General features: G+C 44.4%; 1 protein-coding gene across 1 annotated transcript; it reads right to left on the reverse strand.

Moving 5' to 3' along the window:
• Nucleotides 1-226: 226 nt before the first annotated feature.
• On the reverse strand, nt 227-20,963 carry zfyve28 (zinc finger, FYVE domain containing 28). The gene is made up of 14 exons (XM_079286264.1): nt 20,679-20,963; nt 8,811-8,951; nt 6,560-6,697; nt 6,180-6,382; nt 5,936-6,025; nt 5,759-5,848; nt 5,534-5,635; nt 3,891-5,429; nt 3,542-3,637; nt 2,918-3,081; nt 2,711-2,827; nt 2,412-2,513; nt 2,180-2,283; nt 227-2,042 (listed from the first exon to the last, which is right to left on the reverse strand). Exons 1-14 carry the CDS (start codon nt 20,712-20,714, stop codon nt 1,911-1,913), a joined length of 3,054 nt encoding a protein of 1,017 aa, XP_079142390.1. The 5' UTR covers nt 20,715-20,963; the 3' UTR covers nt 227-1,910.
• Between the last annotated feature and the right edge of the window lie 238 nt (nt 20,964-21,201).

A 21,201-nucleotide genomic window follows, 5' to 3' on the forward strand; every position in this document is an offset into this window, starting at 1 on the left:
GGACCTGGCCCCCTTTTTAAATTATTGGACTATAATAGACAGTACGTAGATCAATGCAGGACACAAATCTACTGACACATTTAAAAGCAGAAATTCAAAGAGACTTTGTTGTAAAAATAAAGTGGAGATGTTATCAGTCAACATTTTAAACAGGAAAAAGTAATTTATTTCAATATACATCGCATTTAAAACTATATAACATTATTTGTTTGTTGAATATTTTACACAGCTCTTATCATGGAAATTAATTTTACAAAATAAGACCAAACTCTGAAACAATAACCGTTTAATGACTGCATGATTCCTTGTATTTTACATAAAAGTAATTATAGCTGCATACATTAGTTTTGTTCTTTATAAAAGGAAAAAAAAAAAACCTTTTCAAAGTGAGTTCATACGTTCTTTGATGGAAATAAAATTGATCCAAGAGTAGTGAAGGATTTTGATTATGTAATGCCTGAGAAACTGCTTTAGGTTGGAGCAGAATGGACGTGATGTGATGTCTCATTGATGTTGCTCAAAGGTCCATTGTTTGACGGGCCACTCTCAGACACACAAACTCTGTTGTTTCATGATGGAAGATACTTTGTACGTAGTCATTCAATGGAAGCAGATTCAAGAGCAGAAAGGAAGTCAGGTGCAAATTATGTGAATTTGGGAGCAAAATCCTGTCCAACAGTACCACCAGAGTCAAAGCTGGAAATAATTATTTGTAAACCCAAATCAGCACAGCTTATCGCCTCGGAAATGGCCTATAACTACAATTTAAAATAGCCAAGTGTCGTCTCTAAAATGTGCAGGACCATTGCAGTTAGTAGTAATATTGCACTACAACGAGCGCGAGTAGGAAGAGAAATCAATGGGCATCAATCGGCCTGTAGTCCGTAGGCCAGCACCTTAGAAGGCCTCTGGTTCAGAACAAATTGTACACAACATGGTGATGAGGGCACTGAGCGAAGAGCGGTCAACTCTCCACTAGAGAGACATCGTACCTTCACTTCAAGACCCGACAGCGATGACTAGAGAATCCCTTTTAAATCATCTCAGTGTGCAGCGGGGTCCTCAGAGGAAACTTAACATGCCACGGTGCGACTGTAAAAGCAGTGGGCACAGTCCATTGCCATAAAGAGCTGATCGGTCAAACTTGTTGGAACCGTGACGCTTTTTCACAAAGTGATAAAGAATTACACATTCATTGCCATTAAAAAGCATGAAAGAATCTTAATATAAAAGCTGTCTGTTTTTCATGTTGCTTTACCAGGACTGGTAGAATGGTGGGGAAGTTTGCGTTCCAGTTCCCATATAAATAGCAAATAGTTAACTGGAGACATTGTAGTGTAGCTATTACCAGATGTATCCTTATTTACATGGTTTTCATGACTTACATTCTTTTGAGTAATCCGAGTCCCGTGGGAGCCCTGGCACAAATGTAGGAAGCTCGCAAAAGCATAAGAAAATATGTCACAAGTCCTTTCATTTACACCTAAAGCAACAAATCAAGCAAGGAGGCCCGTTTTGATTTTGTGCTGCAAACTGCTACAGAGGACTGTTGCACAATGCCAGTTCAAAATCTGTTAACGCCTGTTCATCCGCTCTCTCCTTTACACCTCTATAATCAGCCAAGCATTTGTAAATCCTTCTTGTGTGTTGGCTGGGAACTGAAATCAAACCCTTTGGTTGGCAGTCCCTCCGAAGCACCAGAAACGGGTCGAATCATCACTCGTGGCTGCGTGTCTCGTCTCTGCTTTGTAATCTGTAATGGCCTCACACCGCAGCCTTGCTCAGCAGGTACGACGACGATCCAGTCGGTATACCAGAGTCATGTGGCATTTGCTTTGTTCACAGCCCTGGATCTGTCCGTTGCATATGTTTGTTGTGGCGGACTGTGAGCTTTGGGTGACGATGTGGATTTAGATGCCGGCCTTGTCGCTGTAGAAGGGTGTGACGTGAAACATGTAGCAGTGTGTGCAAACCCGAACGGGCTTCACCTGGCCATACCGGGGCAAAGGAGCAGAATGGGAAGAGCAGCGCGAGCAGAAGATCTGAAATGACACGGTATATGATGTATCAGCTACTATCCATATGATGGCGACACACAACGTATGAATCACCAGTTTGATCACCTACACATCATGAGAATTCTGCCACCTAGACTCCCTCCGACAAAGAGACATCGTACCTTTCCACAGCTTCTACAGTGATGCTTCCTGCGGATGACAGTGAAGGGAGCCTTGCAGGCAATGCAGGAGCTGCAGGCTTCATCTGGGACCCAGTCCGGAGGGTCTACACAGAGAGAAACAGTTAACACAAGGTAGGACAGTCACCATCAGCCCGTCTGCTGCAGGAAAAAAAAGGGTGAAAAGGAACCGATTAACAGAACTCTGAGTGGGTCCGTCAGTGGATTTTCTGACCTTCGAAGTGGCCGTCCCGGGCCTTGGCTGCCAATTCAGAAGAGGAAATGGTCTCCTGACAGAGGGCACAGTCTTCCAGCACAGCACTACGGAGAACAGGCCCTGATGGACACCATACAAGGAGAAACCGGCATAGTGTGTGATTGATTGTTTTTTGTGTTAAAAGCCAATAAAAACACTCTTAGACATTTTTGAGATAACCATTTTTTAGTGATACTAAGGCATTTCTGAATTATGTATATTATATTAATAAGGGACAATGCACTGTAACATATTCTAACATAAGACAAGTTCCTCACCTTTCTTTTGGTGATCGTCGTCTCCCTCCTCACACTTGGTTGCCATTACTTCAAACAGAGTCTTGAGGATGCTGCGAAGGTCACTAGCATAGTTGGTCTGCAGCTGATCAGCAACACCTGCATCACACCAGAACACATGACGGATATCAAAATGAGGCAAAGACAAAGCGGTGGACGGAGCGGCAGCAACCGTGCGAGAGCTTTTACCTGATATACAAACAAAGAGACGGTGGATGAGGTCGCTGCTGCTGTGGAAGCGCGATCGGATCTTGTTCCTGGCGGCCAGCTTGGCGTTTTGCAGGGCCAGCTGGATCTCCTGATGGTCCAGGTCTTCTGACATCCCTGAGCTGGGGGTCAGACTGCTGACGGGGCTGGAGGGAGTGGCGATAAGACATTCAAATCATATTTCACCCACTGTCATCTTTAAGTTAAAAATGCTTTATTAGAAAAAAAAAAAAGCATATCAAATAAAAGCAAACAAATCCACTCCCTACATATTTCACAAATTGTCAGGAAAATGCTGCTATTAGATATTCTGTACAGAATGTACATGGGGATCAATACTACAACATCGGTCTAATTAAATCTACAGTCTAAGCCAGGAGGCAAATGAATGCTGTCACCTGTAGCCCATATGGGAAGAGGTGACTGACACTTCAATCGACTCCTGAATGTGAACAAAGGACTGCATAAAGACTGGAACAAGCAATGCATCTTTTCATCTTTCATGCAAGGACTTAGTTTTTCGGTATTTGTTTTTTGAGCGTGGGCAGGAAAAAGACATTCACAAATATAACAGTGGCACACACACATTCATGAGTGATGAGTTACCTGGGAGTGTATGGACTGCTTGACAGACTACATGTGGTGACCGACACACTTTCACAGTCACTACCTGACACAGAGCTGAGGGGAGAGCCCTGAAAACTAAAAACAACCAAACAAATAATAAAAGAGGATGAATAACAGCAGTACAGAAAAAAATATATAAACACAAACACAATGGTGTATATAAGGCAAAGTGCAAAACCAGAGACAATGGATGAAAGCAACCGAATAAAAATATGACGAAATATGGTGAAATAAAACAATTTACGTTGATGCAAGATTGTGTAAAGATCCTACGTCCCCCAAATAAATCAAAAAGCTAGTTAAAGGACTCATAGTAATGACAGCACACCTGGAGCTCCTCATGCTGTCCTCTTTGGTGTCCCTCTTCAAGTCTTTAGTTCCGGGCTTGTCCTTCTCCGTCTCTTGGTCCCTCTGTCGGCCTCCAGTGGCCTGCTGCCTCTTTTCGTTGCACGGGGAGGGTCCATCCCCTCCACTGGAGTCAGAGTCATGAGAGTGATGCCCCGGCCACGGAGACACGACCAGGCACTTCTCACACAGCTGGGAGTTTGAATCCTCGTCCAGGCTCTCTGCAGAGCAGCCAGAAGAAGGGGGAGTCAACTGAGAGAGCTCACCCTTGCTGTGAAGCTCGTGACCTTGTTGGGGCAGTCGGCAAGCGGCCGACTGGAAGACGGCGCTGGGGGCTGCCGTCTTACAGTGGTTATCCAATCCCAGGGCGAGGCCTAACCCAAGTCCAGTAGACTCTGCAGTGATGGCGTCCTCATGGCCATCCTCGCAGCTCCCACAACAGACACAGGAGTTGAGCAGGCAGTGAGTGGCCACCAGAGGGCCACAGGACTCAATCTCAGAGGGAGCAGGCCGTGGCAGCAGCAGCTTGTCCACGGCCTGCTCTGTCAAGCTGGGGGAACGAGGGTTGAAGATGACCGTGGCCGACAGCTTCATCCCGCCCATACGGTGGGCGATGACCTCCGCCGTTTCAGACGCTGTCCCCTCCAAGCCCATCTCCCATCCATTGGCGTAAGGCAAAGATTCAGAGCCAGGAGCGGAAGTGCAAGGAGGGCGCTTTGCTTTAGGACAGTGTGTGTTCTGGCTGCGTGGCTGTGGGCATGGCTGCTCTGACTGGGCTTCAGTGTACCAACCGTTGCTGGCAGAGGGTGGCTGTGGTCCCAGCTTGCGCTGCACAGGACGAGCAGACTCTGGTGCTTTGGAAGGAGAGGTGATACAGCGACAGGCCTCTCTTGAAATGCTGGTGATGCCGTCTCCTGCTGCGTCCAGGTCCTCCATGAAGAAGACCTTGTCCTCCTCCTCTAGATAGATGCCTGTCCTTCCCCGGCCCACCAGGAGCCTGTGGGGAGAGGCTTCAGTGCTAGAAGACCCACTGGAGCCTCCTGCCTCTCCTCTGTGGGGATGGTGTGCGGGTGACTGACCCTGGCTGGGAGGCAACAGAAAGGTGGACATCTCGTCCCCCACGCGGTACACCATCATGTTGAGCTGCTCCAGTTCCTCCTCATCGTACTGCATGGAACAGGCCAACTCGGCCTCCTCGGCCTCCTCACACAGCAGGCCTTGCTCCTGCTCCTGCTCCTGCTCCTCCCCTCCCATTTCTACCTCCTCCCAGCCTTTTTCCACTTCCGTCAGCTCCTCCTCCTGGCTGGGACAGACAAATGGAGCCAGATGCTCTTGTTCACCCTCACTCTCCCCTTTGGAGGTGTCATTAGCGGGGCTGCAGGATGAGTGATTCTCTTGGACCGGATCTGGTGAGCTGTCTGTGACCTGCTCCTGGTCTATGTCTAAGTCCCCGTCCTGAGTGATACACAGATTTTTTTCTAGTGTCATTAACTCCTCATCACTCAGGGTCTGGAGCAGGTCTCTGCAAAATAATTGCAAGATAGTTGTGAAATACTGATACAGGAAAAACGATAATTTTGAAAGCTTACTTATTTTTTTGTGATGTTCCTTACTGAAGGACTGTACCTGATTTTCTTTAATAAAGTGCGAAAAGGCCGGAAGAGCTCAGATATGTCCTCTGCTTTTCGGTCTAGGTTGAGAGGTCCGTCTGAATACACAACCAGCCCACTAAAAGAAACATGTTCAAAAATACCGGCATGTTCAAACATGTTCAAAATTTCAATGAGAGGGCAGGAGAAGGTAGACAACAAGGACGTGGGTGGAAGAATGGAAAGGACAGCCGACACTTACCATACAATGGCTAGTCTGGGAATTGTAAACATCAGTGCGGGTTCATAGTCATCGATCATGTCTTGTGTGAGATAGCCCAGCTTTAGGGCCCTTTGACAACAGAAGGGGGGGGGGGGGGAACATTATTTCCAGATATTTTTTGTGGTGAATTCCAGATGAAGCTAGCAGTAAACTCACCTGTCCACAGTCTCACAGAAGAGCACAATCACTTCCTGCTGTACATAGTATTCTTTGGGCGACTTCACAGGCACCATGGCTGACACATAACTGTCAATGGAAGAAAAAGAAAGTTGGAATGTAATGACATTCGATGCTTTGTCGTTTCTTTTTTGGCAATCTTGTGACAAAGAGTCTTTGAAGAAGATAAATGTGGATTCATCTTATTGCTACAATTGGCAATAATGTCTGGCCCTTCATTTACCTGAGCTCAAACTCAGCAAAAAGGCCGTCGAAATGTCGCAATGCGTCTTTCATGCGGTCCGTGTACAAGTTGAGGTCTCTCAGGGCCTGGTCTCTGGTTATGTTGCGTACCTCCTCCAGGCTACGTGTAAGGTCCTTAGCCAGGGGCCTCATTGCTATACTCTCTATCTCCCTGTTCATGATGATGGAGCCGGCAGCCAAACACTACGCAAGAACATCATAAATCATCATTCAACTGAGAAAACATATGTTTACAATGGCACACTTGACAATCAAAAAAAACCACTCATTTGTAAAAATAAATGCAACATCTTTATGCACATGCGTCGGACTTGTGCGAGGTTGTTTTGTCCTGGACGGATGCTCGAGGGAATACAGTACCTCGGCCCCAAACCACAGCTGCCCTGCCAAGTTGTCATGACGGATCTCCTCTGGGAACTTGACACAGAAGTCTCTGTTGGCCCGGTCGTTGGGAATACATTCATCCATGATCTGATTGATAATGTTCAACACAGTATCCTGCAGATGGAAAAAAAAAGGAGTGACAGAAAACAAAATTGAACAAACTAGTTGGCGGGATAAACACGAGCGAGTGAAAATCTGTTCCTGAAAAACAATGTTCTCAGCGTTGAGCTGATGTTGGTCAATAATCCAGGCTTCATCTAAACGCCCATTGTATTACAGCGTTTAAAGACCATTGATTAGCACGTGAATGAAAACAATTTGACAAGTGCGTGAGACCGTTATGGCCCCTTGCAGTTACATTCTCCCTCAATAAAAAACACAAAACTTAAGCCCATAATTCTAGCAGTGAAAATGCAGTGTCACACGCAGCAAGAGCTAATCAAGAGCTTATGTGCCGCTGGCATGTACAACAGCCATAACGATGACTTACAATGAGCCTTTCCCTCTACCGCAGCTGCACTGTGCACTGTAATCTTGTCAGGCACAGCACTGCGTCTTTCTCTGCTGGCCCCGAGGAGAAAGATTAAAAAGCTTTGAGAAGGAGCGCTTAACCACTGATTCCTTTATGGCCGTGTGTGAGTGTGTGTGTGTGTGTGTGTGTGTGTGTGTATCTCGGCCCGGCACAAGTACCACCCCACTGTCTGTGAGCGTCTCCCAGCGGGGGACATCGATGACAACCTTCACTGCTGCTGGTTTCATATCATCAAGAGGTTAGGGGACTCTGGCGCGATACCTGTGCTTCTGTCCTTATTATAGCCTACCTCCCACTCCTTTCATCATCTCTGAGCTATTATCTCCCTCCGTCTCTTGTGTACGCCACCAAACTCAATCTTTGTCCATCTCGAACACACACACACACACACAGTAAGAACAGCCGTGCCGACATAACATGACCGGCATGCCAGCAACCCCCCACAGAGGCCCATGAATAAGAGCTGATAGCAGCAGTGGCAGGTTCAAGTGCAAACTTTTGGCTTGAGTGCACTTGCCCTCGACTCTTGGGGCCTCGAGGCTGTGGGGGTATCGTACTGCTTAGTTCATTCTCCAAAAAACACATGGAAGGATGCGCGCTACTGAAAAAGACCCTGAACATACAAGTGATGAGAATCATTAATCATTTTCACTGCAACTTGTAGGGTGAGAAAATCGGAGACTAATTTGAGGTACAGACACATCTTAACAAGAGCTAGTCACACAAATGCTTCTGAAATAAAGTAAGAAGAGCCTCAGAACATAGAGAAGAGAAAGAAACGGCAAAGGCAAGGTGACAGATTGGCAGAGGGAAGGATGGAGGGGAAACAGACAGAACAGTTGGGGATCAAGTGATGACCTTATTAAGTGGTTCTCCCCTGTGTGCTGAGGCAGTGGGGGGGGGAGGCTGAGGCACAACGGGCCAGATGACGACCTCCCTCCACCGCCTCCAGCTCCCTCAGCGTGATGCAGCACGGCAGCCGTCACTCATGCACAGCATCACCTTCGACGCTCCTCTCAGCCCTGACCACAACTGAACCTGTATCACCACATACAGTAACTTAACATACACTTTCATTCATAGAGTAAAAACAAAAAGACACAATTACCTCCATCAAAGCTCCGGTTATAAAATGCCTCTCACCCAAAGAAGGCGCTCTTGTAAGGAACCATTTACCAATAACTCACATGACACACACAGCCCAGTCCAAACAAAGTCTACTTATCTCCTCTTATCAGCAACACTGCTTGATGTTAGAACCCGGGCCAAGCAATGCGGAGTAAGACAACAGCCATGTCACCACGTCTGTATCCACAAGGGGGTGATAAGCGTGGTGTCTATTTTAGCTTCTAGGTCAAAGCCAAAGGTCCAGTCAGGTGGTTATGAGAACGAAAATAATTTATAATAAACATAGGAATCCATGTCTCAGTCAGGTGTTGTAATCATTCCGCCATTAAAATAAATTCCTTCACATGCTTGAACAGGGGGAACGATGAGAGCAAGCAAAACCTGTTTTAGTGTTCATTTGGGCACCTGACTTTAAATACTGTGAACCTATCGTTGAACTCTACTCCAACCCAGGGATATTTGTATGTTTTATTCATGATGAATGACTGAAATAACAGGCTGAACTTTATCCTTAATGAAATGAAAGACACAGAGAGATGATGACTTTGTTGGTTTCTCGCTGCTGACCTGGCAAGAGCGGAACTGGTTGACCAACAGGGTACATCTCTGAGGGTCCTTCCTGCCGTCGAGGCCGTCCAGCTCAGTGGCCACCTGATTCAGCTCTTCATCAGCGTAGTAGAACTGGGCCAAGAGCTGAGGGTCCGTCCTCTGCTCAAAAAACACAGAGACACACAAGGACGTCACTTTCAATAGCTGTTGATGAGAAACAATACAGACAAAGCAATGCACAGAAAACAACACGATACATTACAATCGCTGTGATGATTAATAACTGGGCTTAATACATCCCCCGACCCGTCTACATGCTGCGTGTGCTTCGCTCATTCATCGACTGTGTCACAAATCACAATGTCCTCAGGCCTAGGGTGACATCGCCAACTATGTATGACCAACAGCCCCAAACCCAAAAGTACTCAGTTTACCATCATAGAAGACTGAAGAAACATATTCACATTTGAGATGCTGGAACCAGAGAATGTTGTTCTTGAAGAGCCTGATGATTCTGAGACAATATATTCTCTCATTTTGGATTTCTTTCGTCGGTCTTACTAAAAAGCTGAAACACGACATTGGGGTTTTCTGTCACTGGATAAGTGAGTATCTATTACAATGCTGGTTATTAGAATTCGAGCACTTCATCAATTTAACAAAGCAAAGTGATCATCTCGTTTGTGTGTTAACATATCCCGTGAGTCTCAGTCCCAGACACACTGTCAACGCTTCACCAGAGCTGTAGCTGCTGGACTGATAACCGAACATCACATGCAAGCCATCAAACCGAATAGACATCTGAATATGTTGGATTTTGTGAACTTTCCTCAGATCACAGCAAAGTGCATTTTACTAACTGGCTCTTAAACTGTGGACACAGACAACAGATCATCTGAGCCAACCTTACACCTCAGAACAACACAATATTAGCAGAGGGAAGTTGTGAATATCAAAGCAAACCAGATTTCTATTTGACTCAAACCAGAAGAAGGGCCAAGCCAAGCCAGGATAACTTGGAAGTCGAGAGACAACATGCTTTCTGTTATCAGGGGATGACAGAAACAGAACCTAACTAAGCTGTGAGAGATATGAATAAACTCCGCAGCGTCCAAAGCCTGCTACTTCACAAGGTACGTCAATTATTAATTTCATCTGCAAAACTTAGTAACTGATGTCACGCATTGAGGAAATCCGGCAACAATACAGAGTGAGGAACATCACTCTAGATGTGCTCTGTTTTGTCCGTCAGGTCTACAAGTTGCTCAGGGGAAAGACCTTTGTTCAGTCATTACACTGGGTTTAATGTGTAGTGCTGGGGGGGGAATTGTCATGCACCCTATTTAGAGCTCTGCGAGAGTGAATCACAGAGTCTGTCATGGACAGCTGCATTGTCAAGGAAACCAGCTCTATTCTGTTCAAACTGTGGTCACGTTAACACATGAATTACTTATTGTGTTCAGCAGGCCTCCTGGTAACAACAACACTTTGGTGTTAACAGGTGGAGTATTTATGTCTGCATAGCTTCACCCACTCTGGATACAACCAACAGTGAATGTAACTCTTTTATTCACCTTCTGCTTTAAGTTATAAACTGTATTCTCCTGCAAATAAACCGTGAAACTGAGTTCGAGTGATTTAGAAGGAGCAGTCATGTCCAGGCAACAGCATAACACAGCAACATACTTCCAATCTGTATCGGGACAAAAATAAAATCAGGTAAGTAGGGCATTGTAGAGGCCATCTTCACAACAGATTGTTCTCCCATTTGCCAAGGTATTCTGGCCATTTATGAACACATGAAACACAAGGCACGGGTCGTACAAACATTCACCCGTAAACACATTTTCAAGTATGGGAGGTATGGTAAGGCAAGTGATAAAAAAATGGCAATAATCCTGACAAGAGGAGGTAACAAAGGTTAATATAGTGTGAAAGCTCCCCAGAAGAGTGAGTGTAATTAGAGAGGCTGGCCCCCGAAGAGGATTGATGTCGTTATCTCCCACCATGCACCCCTCAGAGTGTGTGTGTGTGTGTGTGTGGGGGGGGGGGGGGGGGGGGCAGCATAGCGCAGCAAATCTCTCCACTGCCGAGTGAAGCGCAGACACAGCAACAACACACAAGGTAGGGAAGTGACACTGACGCGCCAAAAAGTGTAAACACAGCAATTGATCATTCGTATTGCTTCGACCTGCCCAAAATAAAAGTATACGTTTGCAGTACGACCAAGACACCAATATTTTTTAATCACACACCCACAAACACTGTATGCACTCACACACAAACATCCTTAATGGTTAATGGTTAATGGTTTTTAAAATGGCGACCACATGCCGACGTGCATGATCACAAACCACAGGGACACGATGAACTCAGAAAGGACGGCATGACTGTGCAAACTGGAAGTCGGTAAACAGGATCGTTTTGCCTGCCAATGCACGCGTCAACTGCCTGGAAACATACTTCATGAAGTCAAACCGAACACTGGGATTTACCGAAACCTCTCACAGGACCTTTTCCCTGAAGTTTGCAGTGCTTCCTGTTGCGTGATGCTCTCCCCGTGGGCCCTCGCTCCTCTCTCTGAATATGATACATGGTGCTGTTCCCTCACTCGCTCTCATTAATAATGAAACAAGCAGCAAGGAGAAAACACAGAGATCCAACCTACAGCTCGGGTACTTGTCGCATTATTACTGTGAGGAGGGACATTTTTGTATTTTTAAAGGATATTTGGAGGACTGAGATATGTCACTAAAATATAATCAACATGGGGAAGGCTATATTTTGACCACCTTTATGTTATTTCAATGTGATGTTCTTGGAACAACTAGTATGGTCCTTTACTGTGTGATAGTTGAGTTTTCAAATCAAAGCTGCGCGAGGATGAGTTACAGAACAGCAGCGCTGGATTACAGCAGATTGTCTTTTCTTGGTCAAAGACACTTGAGTTGGTTTGTCCCACAAAGTAAAATCAATAATATTTCTGCACGTTGTTCATGAGTGTGAATTTTGACGTCTGTCATGTCGGGTTTTCTGAATAAATTGGAAGAGCAATGCAGAAAATGGCATCGAATCTAAAACAGGCAACTCTGAGTCTGCATTACAGCAGGCAACAGGAAGTGATCCACACTCTCCTCAAGTGTTCTTTTTTAACAAGGTTACATACATGCTCTATTTATAAACAATCTGTGAAGAATGGGGATAGGCCGCCACGGTATTACAGCTGTAAATGGTCATGTTCATCATTGCATTGGCATTACAACAGTGTAAAATCAATTTGAGTGGGTTTCTCTGAATGTGTAGGCTAACGGGAAATGAGCACAACGGAAATCCTAATTAAACAGGGAAGCAAACAAACCCACTGTCAAAGGAGGTATTCATCTTTACATCCAACTTTAGTCTCCGAGCAGTGAGCGAGGCAATGATATCACCGGTCAGGAGTCAGATTTGACTGGACGTTGCACAACCGTGTAACAATGAGTGAGCCTATGATACAAATGCCATGATGAGCAAACAGGAAACAAGAGCGGGAGACAGCGGAAGACCGTTTTCTGGAGAAAGGCACAACACGGCCCACAAAGTGGTGGCATTCATTTCTGAAGCATATAAGCCGACACGCTGGCGGAGGAAGAAAAGAAGTGTTTGACACGGACGCCATCCTATAGCTTCCTCCTGCTGCATTCCTCACACAAGAGAGAACATGCCTGCAGCATTGCATCATGGGGGGAGAGTCCAAGGCAGGAAATATTCAAGACATGCTGATCCACCAGTAGCAACAGCTGTTTGTGAGCTCAACCTTAGCTTAATTATATTTCATTGATAAGTAATTCATGTTGTTAATACATATAATGAAAATAAAATATGCCCCGTTTAAAGTGAAAACTAAAGGAGGTAATGAGACACATAACACTTGATTACAATGCTGTATATTAACTGGGTTAATGGGGGGGGGGGGGGGTTTAAATTACATTTCACAAAAACAACTTAACATTCTGCCAATAATGTTAGCTTGAAGGGCCAAATAACGTAAGTTAGGTTAGCATCCTGGGTCACAGCAAAAGTTAAAATCGTAATGCTATTTTAACATCCAATAACATACAGCAACCATAACACATCTGGCTACAATGGCTACCATAAGGGAAGCTGTTTGATGAGGCCATACAAGTCATAAAATACAAGTTTTGGCTTTGGCAAGAGTAGAGTAAATGGTTGAAAAAGATTGCAACGATTAAAAAAAGCTAGAAATTGCAACTTTATAAACCTCCAGACTGAGAAAAATAAACATATGGTGACAGAAAAAGGTAACGTTAAAATGAAAAAGCTGGAAAACAATACCTTCCTACAAAAAGTATTAAAATTGGTCTGCAAAAGTGGACATTTGGGGATCTGGCCTCTGAACTTGCGCCTTGTGTCATCACCACCAACAACAGCTCGACCTCGCCTTAGTGAGGAAATGATTCAGCAGATTCAGCTCCTGTCCCCTGTGGCGTGCCACTCTCCTTTGAGATGACTCAAGAACTCTGTCCAATGCGGTCACAAACCCATCATTTCAGACTATTAGGCTCCCATAACTGCATCCACAGTGCCAATTACTCTTAAGCCCCCTCAATCACACCGTTTGACAGTGACTGTCCGTTTTGTTTGACGGTAAATCAATAGCAGGCGATGACAGTGAGACTTTTATTGAAGCGAGTTACTGAGAGCTGCCTGCTTCTGTACCATCAACATTTTCACCATCTCAGCCAGCGTTCTCCTTGAGCCGCTGATTCTGGACTTCACTTCTATTCAGAGTGCGCGGATGATGGAGGCCGTCGGGCGAGTGCTTCATGAACGTCCATAGCGTCGCTGCGTGCACACTGAGCCCACTTAAGGGACTTATGAGAAACCTTGCCTCTGGCCTCCATACTCTATTCCAGGCTCAATTTGCTGCCTTCTGGCTGCCTTCCAAGGATCAGAGGAAAATATTGTAGAGAGGGGGGGGGGGGGGGGAGACCAGTTCACTCTGCTTCATTCAGTCAGTTGGCAGACCGGCAAAAAAAAGCAGCCGGATATACAGTTCATCACCTTATTTATTATTCAGGGCTCAGCATAAAAGCCCAGGCAAGAGCAAGCGAATCGTTTTGGTAACAAACAAGGAAACTTCCTCGACCATTATATTAAGTTTGGCAGAATAAAAAGTAGAATCTTTCGGAGAATGCAGTGTTGTGCTTAAGTGCATTCAATTGTGTTGAGTCATTCTGTTCGTGTTCAGCTTGCATCAGGAGTTTCTTTTCTGACCTCAGTGTTGTTTTCTGCAGCTACAAAGTTATCGATGGTGACTTTTCGGCCATAAACTCCAATCGTTCACATTTTAAGATGGTTTCAGCACTCATCACAGACTGCTGAGGAGGAGTACGTCTGCACTAACCATCTGAAAGCTGGATCCAAAGCAGACTACAGATTAAAATGCATTGACTCAATATATTCAGAGTGGTCTGCCCATCTGGACTGATGGCATAATCTGTGTGCTCGTCTCCTCTCAGAGGGCTGCCCTAATCTGGCATTTGGTCTCTAAGCAATGACCACTGCGTGTGCCTGGCTCATGGTTTAATATGACAGGCTGAGGTGACACGGGGGGGGGGTTGTGTCCAGGATGCCCCAATGTGTGGTGACATGAGGGGACATCCCTCATCCCATCACAGGGAAGTTATTATGCAATAAATAATCTGGTTGTACAATCCAGAGCTGGCTGTTAAATTGTGACTCGAGATGGTGTATGAGTTCTGAAGAGATGACACGAGGTGTCGATGCATGCACCCTACTGATACAGGCATGCCTAACATTTAAGAACGTAACTCCAACAAACCCAACTACGACCTCTCGTGATTTCTCTGTGAAATTAGGACTCACACTTTTCACAACGGAAGAAGTGCATGACACACAGTCAGGCTAATTCTGTCCACATTCCTTTCATTGTTACTAACAGTGAGTGAGAGCTGGCATCGCCCCCCCCCCCCCCCCCCAATGACAGCTGTACAGTACATGCGAGTAAACACACATCTTTGATTGCTGTCTGCCGAGATTAAATGTATGCAAGTCGACACGCTTGTGCAACTGGGATCGCACCGATAAACAAGCAGCAGTTCTGTTTCCCAGACAAGCACTTGTATGAACATTGTCATTTGGACTACATTTCACTCATTAAAAAGGCACATTTAAAATACCAGTCTATCACTAAGACATTGCTGACTTTACATCTTTTCATAACTCTCTCACCACAACTACAGGAGGGGGATATTTCAATATCCATTGATTGAACACAAACTGTTTTCCATTAAAATGTGAATTACAATATCCATGTTTTAGAGTCCAGTAGGTAGAAACAGTTGAGCTGCTAAAGAGAGACATCCTCTCATCTTATCTCCTGCCAACTGTAACCAGGGCCAAAATCGAATGCCAAAAATACAGGCCTACTGTTCGCCTCCTTTCCCTTCCCTCTCCCCTGCTGATAAGACAGAGCCCAAAGCAGAAGGGGTTGCTGGCTCTTCCTAGAACAGTCAGACTCATAATATAGACAAAGGGCACCTTGAATGGTTTGTTTATCATCGGTGACAATGAAGAGAGGAGTTTAAGCCTTTTAAACCGGAGAGAGTACCGATTATTACCAATGAGAAACTGGGTGTAGAAAATGAGTGCAGACTCTCAGTCGATACCAGGACAAGGTGATTTTCTTCGGTGCCTTTAAATCTCACTCTTCTCTCCCACAGCAATTTTCTTTCAATCATCGCTTCCCCACACCCTGGACCCCGATTCCTGCAATGAATTTAAAAAAGGCCTTCAATCGCCGGGCCTGTCTCAATCTGCGCTAGGGTCAGCTCTCTAAATCTCGGCAGCTGACACCAAATCAATTACCGCGCGGCTGGTGGGTAAGCAGAACGGGACGTTCCGCAAAGAACTCCAGAAACGAGGCTTCATATTTAGCTCAGCAGTTTGCCGTTCCCTCTTCCATCGACTCCGTGCCAGCAGTGCAGAATGCGAGGACGGGCCCCTATTCGCTTCACCTGCTCTCCGGTCTCGCAATGGCACGTTAGCAATATTCACCGAAACAAAGCAGGAGAGGGACGGATGACAAATGAAGGGCAGACAAGGTGAGGTAAATCATGAAAACAACAGTAGGACCCACTACAGCGAGGCCTACTGAGGAAATCAACAGCCATGATTCACCCAATGACAAAATATGTCCCAGGAAGAGAAGTGATGCTCTGATGGAACTATACATAGAGGTATCTGTCTTTAATTTAATACTATATCTTTTTAAATGATCATCAACTGAGTTCAGGGGGAAACAATAAGTACCTGAAAATGTGTCTTGGGTTTTCAATAGCAGTCCCAGATTATTACAAAGCATCACCAAGAGGTGAGCTCGTGGTCATCAATAACTCTAATGATGCCTCGCCTTCCCCACATATTCTAGTTGTTGTTTTAATCAGACACACATAGCTATGACTGCTGTTTTGACCAAGTGTTAGAAGCTCCTCTTCATACATGAACATTTCCCTCAAAATTAAAATCCAACTGTGCATCTTAAGTACACAGATGGCAACATAAGGAAAAGGGGCTTCTGGGTGAATGATAAGTAAAAATGAGTTGCTTTGTTGAAACCATCAGCTGTCAACATGTCGGGTCCACTTTCTGACAGTGAAGACAAAAATCTCTAAAGCATCTTTTATGGCGGCTTGACAATGAGACCACACTTTTACTCCTTTACATTTTTAAACACATATCCCAAAATTCATTGGTTCTAGCTACCAAATGTAAACATTTGCTGGTTTTCTTAGTCTTCTAGAGGATAACAAATTGAATACATTTGGGTTTTGGACTGTTGCTTGGAGGAAACAAGACATTGGAATATGAAAACTTGGGCTTTAGGGAATTGTGATGGCCATTTCTGTCCATTGTTGACATGTCATAGAACACTAGATTACTTAAATATTCAACAAAGTAATTGACAGATTTATTGATAATGAAAATAAAACCTACTTGTCGTACTGTAATACTGTGTTGGTTTACATTACATTGTACAGGCTGTGTTACTGTGTCCACTACCCGTATGGATTTAATGTATCTAGATATCATCTTTTCCCTGATGTACAACTTACCTTCAGATGCAGTGCAATCATAAGGACTGCCAACAGAAGACCTTGCTAACTGTGGTTTGATGTTTTGCCAGCCAAAGCGTGTCTTTTATTTTAATATCTACACACTACAGAGAAAGCTGCATAAGGAGCACGTTACAACACAATCCATCATTCAGATCTATAAGGACGTACTGCATAAGAAGGTAAGGCACATACATTTAGCTTTTGCAGCGACACGTTTGTGCTACACTAAAATATTAATAAATAACACTGTTGACATAAAATGACATAAAAAATAAATGGAATTTGAAGAAATAAAAAGGTATAATTAGTAAGTTACACTGAAAAACTAGCCGATACTTGCAAACTTTTCTTAAGGTTTACTCTGTTAAGACGACCATGATTTCATTATATTCCTCTGAAAATAATCAGTTAGTAAGAATCAGTGACCGGTCAGATGTCGGGTGACCTTATGAAAGTAATCAGGCCTTTTTGCATTACACAGGTTTTTACACTTGCTAACAAGCCTACATTGTTACACGCCGATATCTGTTTGACATTTTCGCCAAGGACGAGTGCAGAAAGCATCAGCTACCCACGCTCTAAACTGGCCGGTGAGGGGGGGGGGGGGGGGGGGGGGGGGGGATGAAAGGCAAATTAGCAGCATCCTGTAGATGGGGGTGAGAGCAGCCTGGTGCAAGCTGTGAGCCTGTCACCCTGACAGATGAGGTGGAGCTGAAGGTCAGCTCCTGAATGCCTGATGGAATAACAACCAAGAGAGGAGCACACAGAGGAGGTGTACAGGTTTACCCTCCTGACATCTCTCTCTCTTTCACGCCACCTCTCACTCTGCAAGTTTCCCGAGTGAGAGGTGAGGACACGGTGGCCATTTTGGCTGCGCAGAAACCTGAGCCAGGTCTCGCCTTTTTTTTTTTTTTTTTGGGACTGCAGGGATTTGTGCTGGAGCAGAATTTTATGAATGTGTCTCTCCCCTGATTTCACCCTCTCCAAAGCCTATTTACTTACAATGTTTACCTGCAGAGTCAAAGGTCAACTTATTACACAAAATACCTACAGCGATGAGTAAAATCTCCTTTGTTGATAGTTTGGGAGATAAAGGTTAGGCGTTCACACACAAACCAGACAAACTAGTTTAAAGGCTGAGAAGGATTGTGAAAAATATCCCCACCGCCTTACAGATGAGCAGTGCAAACCATTCCTACGCCATCTTTCTTCCAGAAGTTGGCACTTTGATGACAGAGTCAACAGACATTATGTCCGGCAGCTTGCACACTACTCTCTGACGCGCCGGGGAGGGCTTGTGTAGAAGGTAGAAGGGGCAAAAGAAGGTCCTCCTCGGTGGGACTTATCTGGGGAAGTAAAGAGCAGTCCTGGAAATATCAATTGCGCCGCTTCAGTCAAGGGAACATGCTGATTCAACACTTTTCTGTCTCCAGGAGAGCATTGGATCAATAATAAACGGCTTACTGTAGATGCAAAATGACAATGCTATGCGGTGTTCAACTATCAATGCCAGATTATGATTTATTTTAACTACCACTGAAATATATGCTAGCTTGGTTGCTGTGATCAGAGCCCTCCTTTCCTCACTCCTTTCCTCACAGAGGCTTGTATCACTGTTCTCCTCACTCCTCAGCAGAACTGATCATTTAAACCCACAGACTTATGTGTGATTCTGTTAATTCCTACCATGGCTGTGATTTGGCAGAAAAAAGGGCGCTGATGCAATAGCTCAGCACTTCAGAGTCACTGGTCATTCGTGAACGTGACAATGCTCTGGTGAAGCCCGACACTTAGGCCTGACCCCAACAATGGGCCGCCAAAATGCTGCGACAGCAAAATGGTGAAACAGAGAAAAGAAGAGTGACGCAGGTGCGTGCATGTGGTCAAGAGCAGGCGGACAATCTATAATCACAGGCATTTTATTGTAACACCGTCTGACACCGCTGTCGCAAAAACTCATAATTACTGTTCTTTGATATGGAAACGCAGTTGTCTTCTATTAACAGAGAGACCGACTTATCAGTTTGTACTGCCGATCAGAAATACATGTTGACAAACCTTTTAAGCAAAACATCTGATATTCTATGCCAAGAAACACAACGATGCGCGACAGTCACCAACTTGTTTAAGAGGCTGGCTGCAGTGTATTTTCCTCCATTTCTATCAATAGAAATGGCCGTTATGATGCAAGATCAACGGTTCATGTGCAGCTCTTATGCCAATATACTGAAAAAGAATGCCAAACAATAAACACACTAGTGTTATTCAGGCCCGATGACCTGCTCTGGACTTGGATATGTGAGAAGAAAACCTCGTCCTCAAAAGTAAAGAATAGCACAAAAAGTTTAAGGAAATCTATTTTTTTGTATCTCTAATGTTTTTTTATATAAATGCTCTGCAGTTGATGATAACAACCGTATGTCCTCATCCTCCAGAAGAGGCTGCATTAGAATACTGTGTGCAGTACAAGTACAAGTGGTGTGCATCATTTCACAAAGTGCTTCACTGGAACATTTGCTCAGTCTTCCCAGCAAATATTTAAAAAAAACCTTCCAACAAGAGAATATGAGTCATTTGGTCCAGGTGATGATACAGAATGTGAACCCATGTTAAACATTACAACATCCAGAGCTCACAATTCTCTAGAAGTGTTTCTCAATCCAATTTTGAAACAGCATCTGTGACTGTCTGTTGTTACTCAACTCTGACTCTCAATGTTTGATTATACAGCACAAAGGAAATTATAAACTGATCAATGATTACTTTCTTCAGATTTATACAGTTATCGCATTAAGTAGGGTGCTTTGTAATTTCTCCTCCTAAAACCTAAAAGTTAACAAGAGTTCCCTCCCTGGAGAAATATTTGCATTCACTCTAACGAAAAAAAAGTGCTGCGGTTGGCATATATTTAAACTGTTCATTTAACAAGGCGGTCAAGCCTCCAATACTTTTTCTGCTGTCTCAGGCATGTTTCCACACTTTGAGCTTGATTCAAAGAAGCTCATGTAAACAATGCATCCAGTTTGGGATGTTTTCTGCAATCAACAAACCCATAGCAGAAACAATTAAGATATTTAAATAAACATTTGATAATCAATTAATAACTTTTTCTAGCTTGAATGAAAAACATTTTACCAAGTTCCAGCCTCTCAGTTGTGAGTTTTTTTCTGATTTTCTTTGTATTGTGTGAAAGTAAATTAAGACAACACAAGCAATAACTATTTTCTGACATGTTATACACCATATAATCAATCAGTTAATTGACAAAATAACCTTCAGCTAATTAATAACGAACATAATAATTACTTGCAGCCATAAAATGTATTTACTTTTAATTGTTATTATATTTAATGAATATTTACGATATTTCACATTTGACTAACTTCTTATTTTGTAATGACATTATTATTAACATTGTATCATTATTGTTGCTGATGTTGCTGATATTATATCATTAATATTATGGTTTTACAAAGAAAATCACTAAAACACCTGACATCATGACAATGCCAGCTGAAGGCAGCAGTCAGTTTAATTCAGTTTGCATTGTCAGGCTGTAACATTGTTCGTCGCTTGAAAACAACAACAACAACAAAGGGGCAGCTGCTGGTTAACACAGTGTAACATTAGGAACACAGGCTAACGTCAGCAGATGAGAAAGCCTCACTGGTCGGCTGGTCTGCTAGCTATCCTCAAAGCGATGCATAAGAAATGCCCGGCTGCAGAGCTGACACACATAACTTACCTTGGGCTTGTACAGCCACTTCCGAAAGCGGTTCATCGTTGCCTCGCCACCTTCCTTTGTCACCGAGCCCTCCTCTCCTCTCCTGTACCTGTGTGCCTGACAGTCTCAGCGGCGGGCTGCTAAAGCTAGCTGGTATCGCTGGTGGGCTCCAAAACACGCCAAAATGTGCCAAACACAATGTGTGGTTAAGTTGCCCTGAACGTCACAACACGGCGCTGAACGCGCACGGAGAAGATATTCGACAACAACGACTTATTTCCATCTTCGCTGAACCCCGAGGTTGGCTGCCTGTCTCCCCACTTTCCACGTCCCACGGATCCAGACGAGCGGAGCTCCGACTCTGCTCTCTGCCCCTCTACCGCTGCTTGATGACAGTCACGTTGACAACATCCACCTCCCACTTTCACAGGAAGCGATGCCTTCACGTGCTGCTTACAAATACCGAGCTTTTGGTGCCGCTTTTGGTCGGAAATATGATACAAAACCCTACAAAATTAGACCATAAGCATGAGGCCTGTACGGT

This window comes from Melanostigma gelatinosum, assembly GCF_949748355.1.
Source record: "Melanostigma gelatinosum genome assembly, chromosome: 16".
Taxonomy (NCBI): Eukaryota; Metazoa; Chordata; class Actinopteri; order Perciformes; family Zoarcidae; genus Melanostigma; species Melanostigma gelatinosum.

What these genes read in the sequence shown, in the direction of transcription:
- zfyve28 (XM_079286264.1), bottom strand. Translation starts at nt 20,714, where the DNA reads ATGAACCGCTTTCGGAAGTGGCTGTACAAGCCCAAG. An exon ending in ACTTTATTAAAGAAAATCAG is followed by an intron (nt 5,430 to 5,533) that starts GTACAGTCCTTC and finishes ATTATTTTGCAG; the next exon opens with AGACCTGCTCCAGACCCTGA. An exon ending in CCGGGACGGCCACTTCGAAG is followed by an intron (nt 2,284 to 2,411) that starts GTCAGAAAATCC and finishes CTCTCTGTGTAG; the next exon opens with ACCCTCCGGACTGGGTCCCA.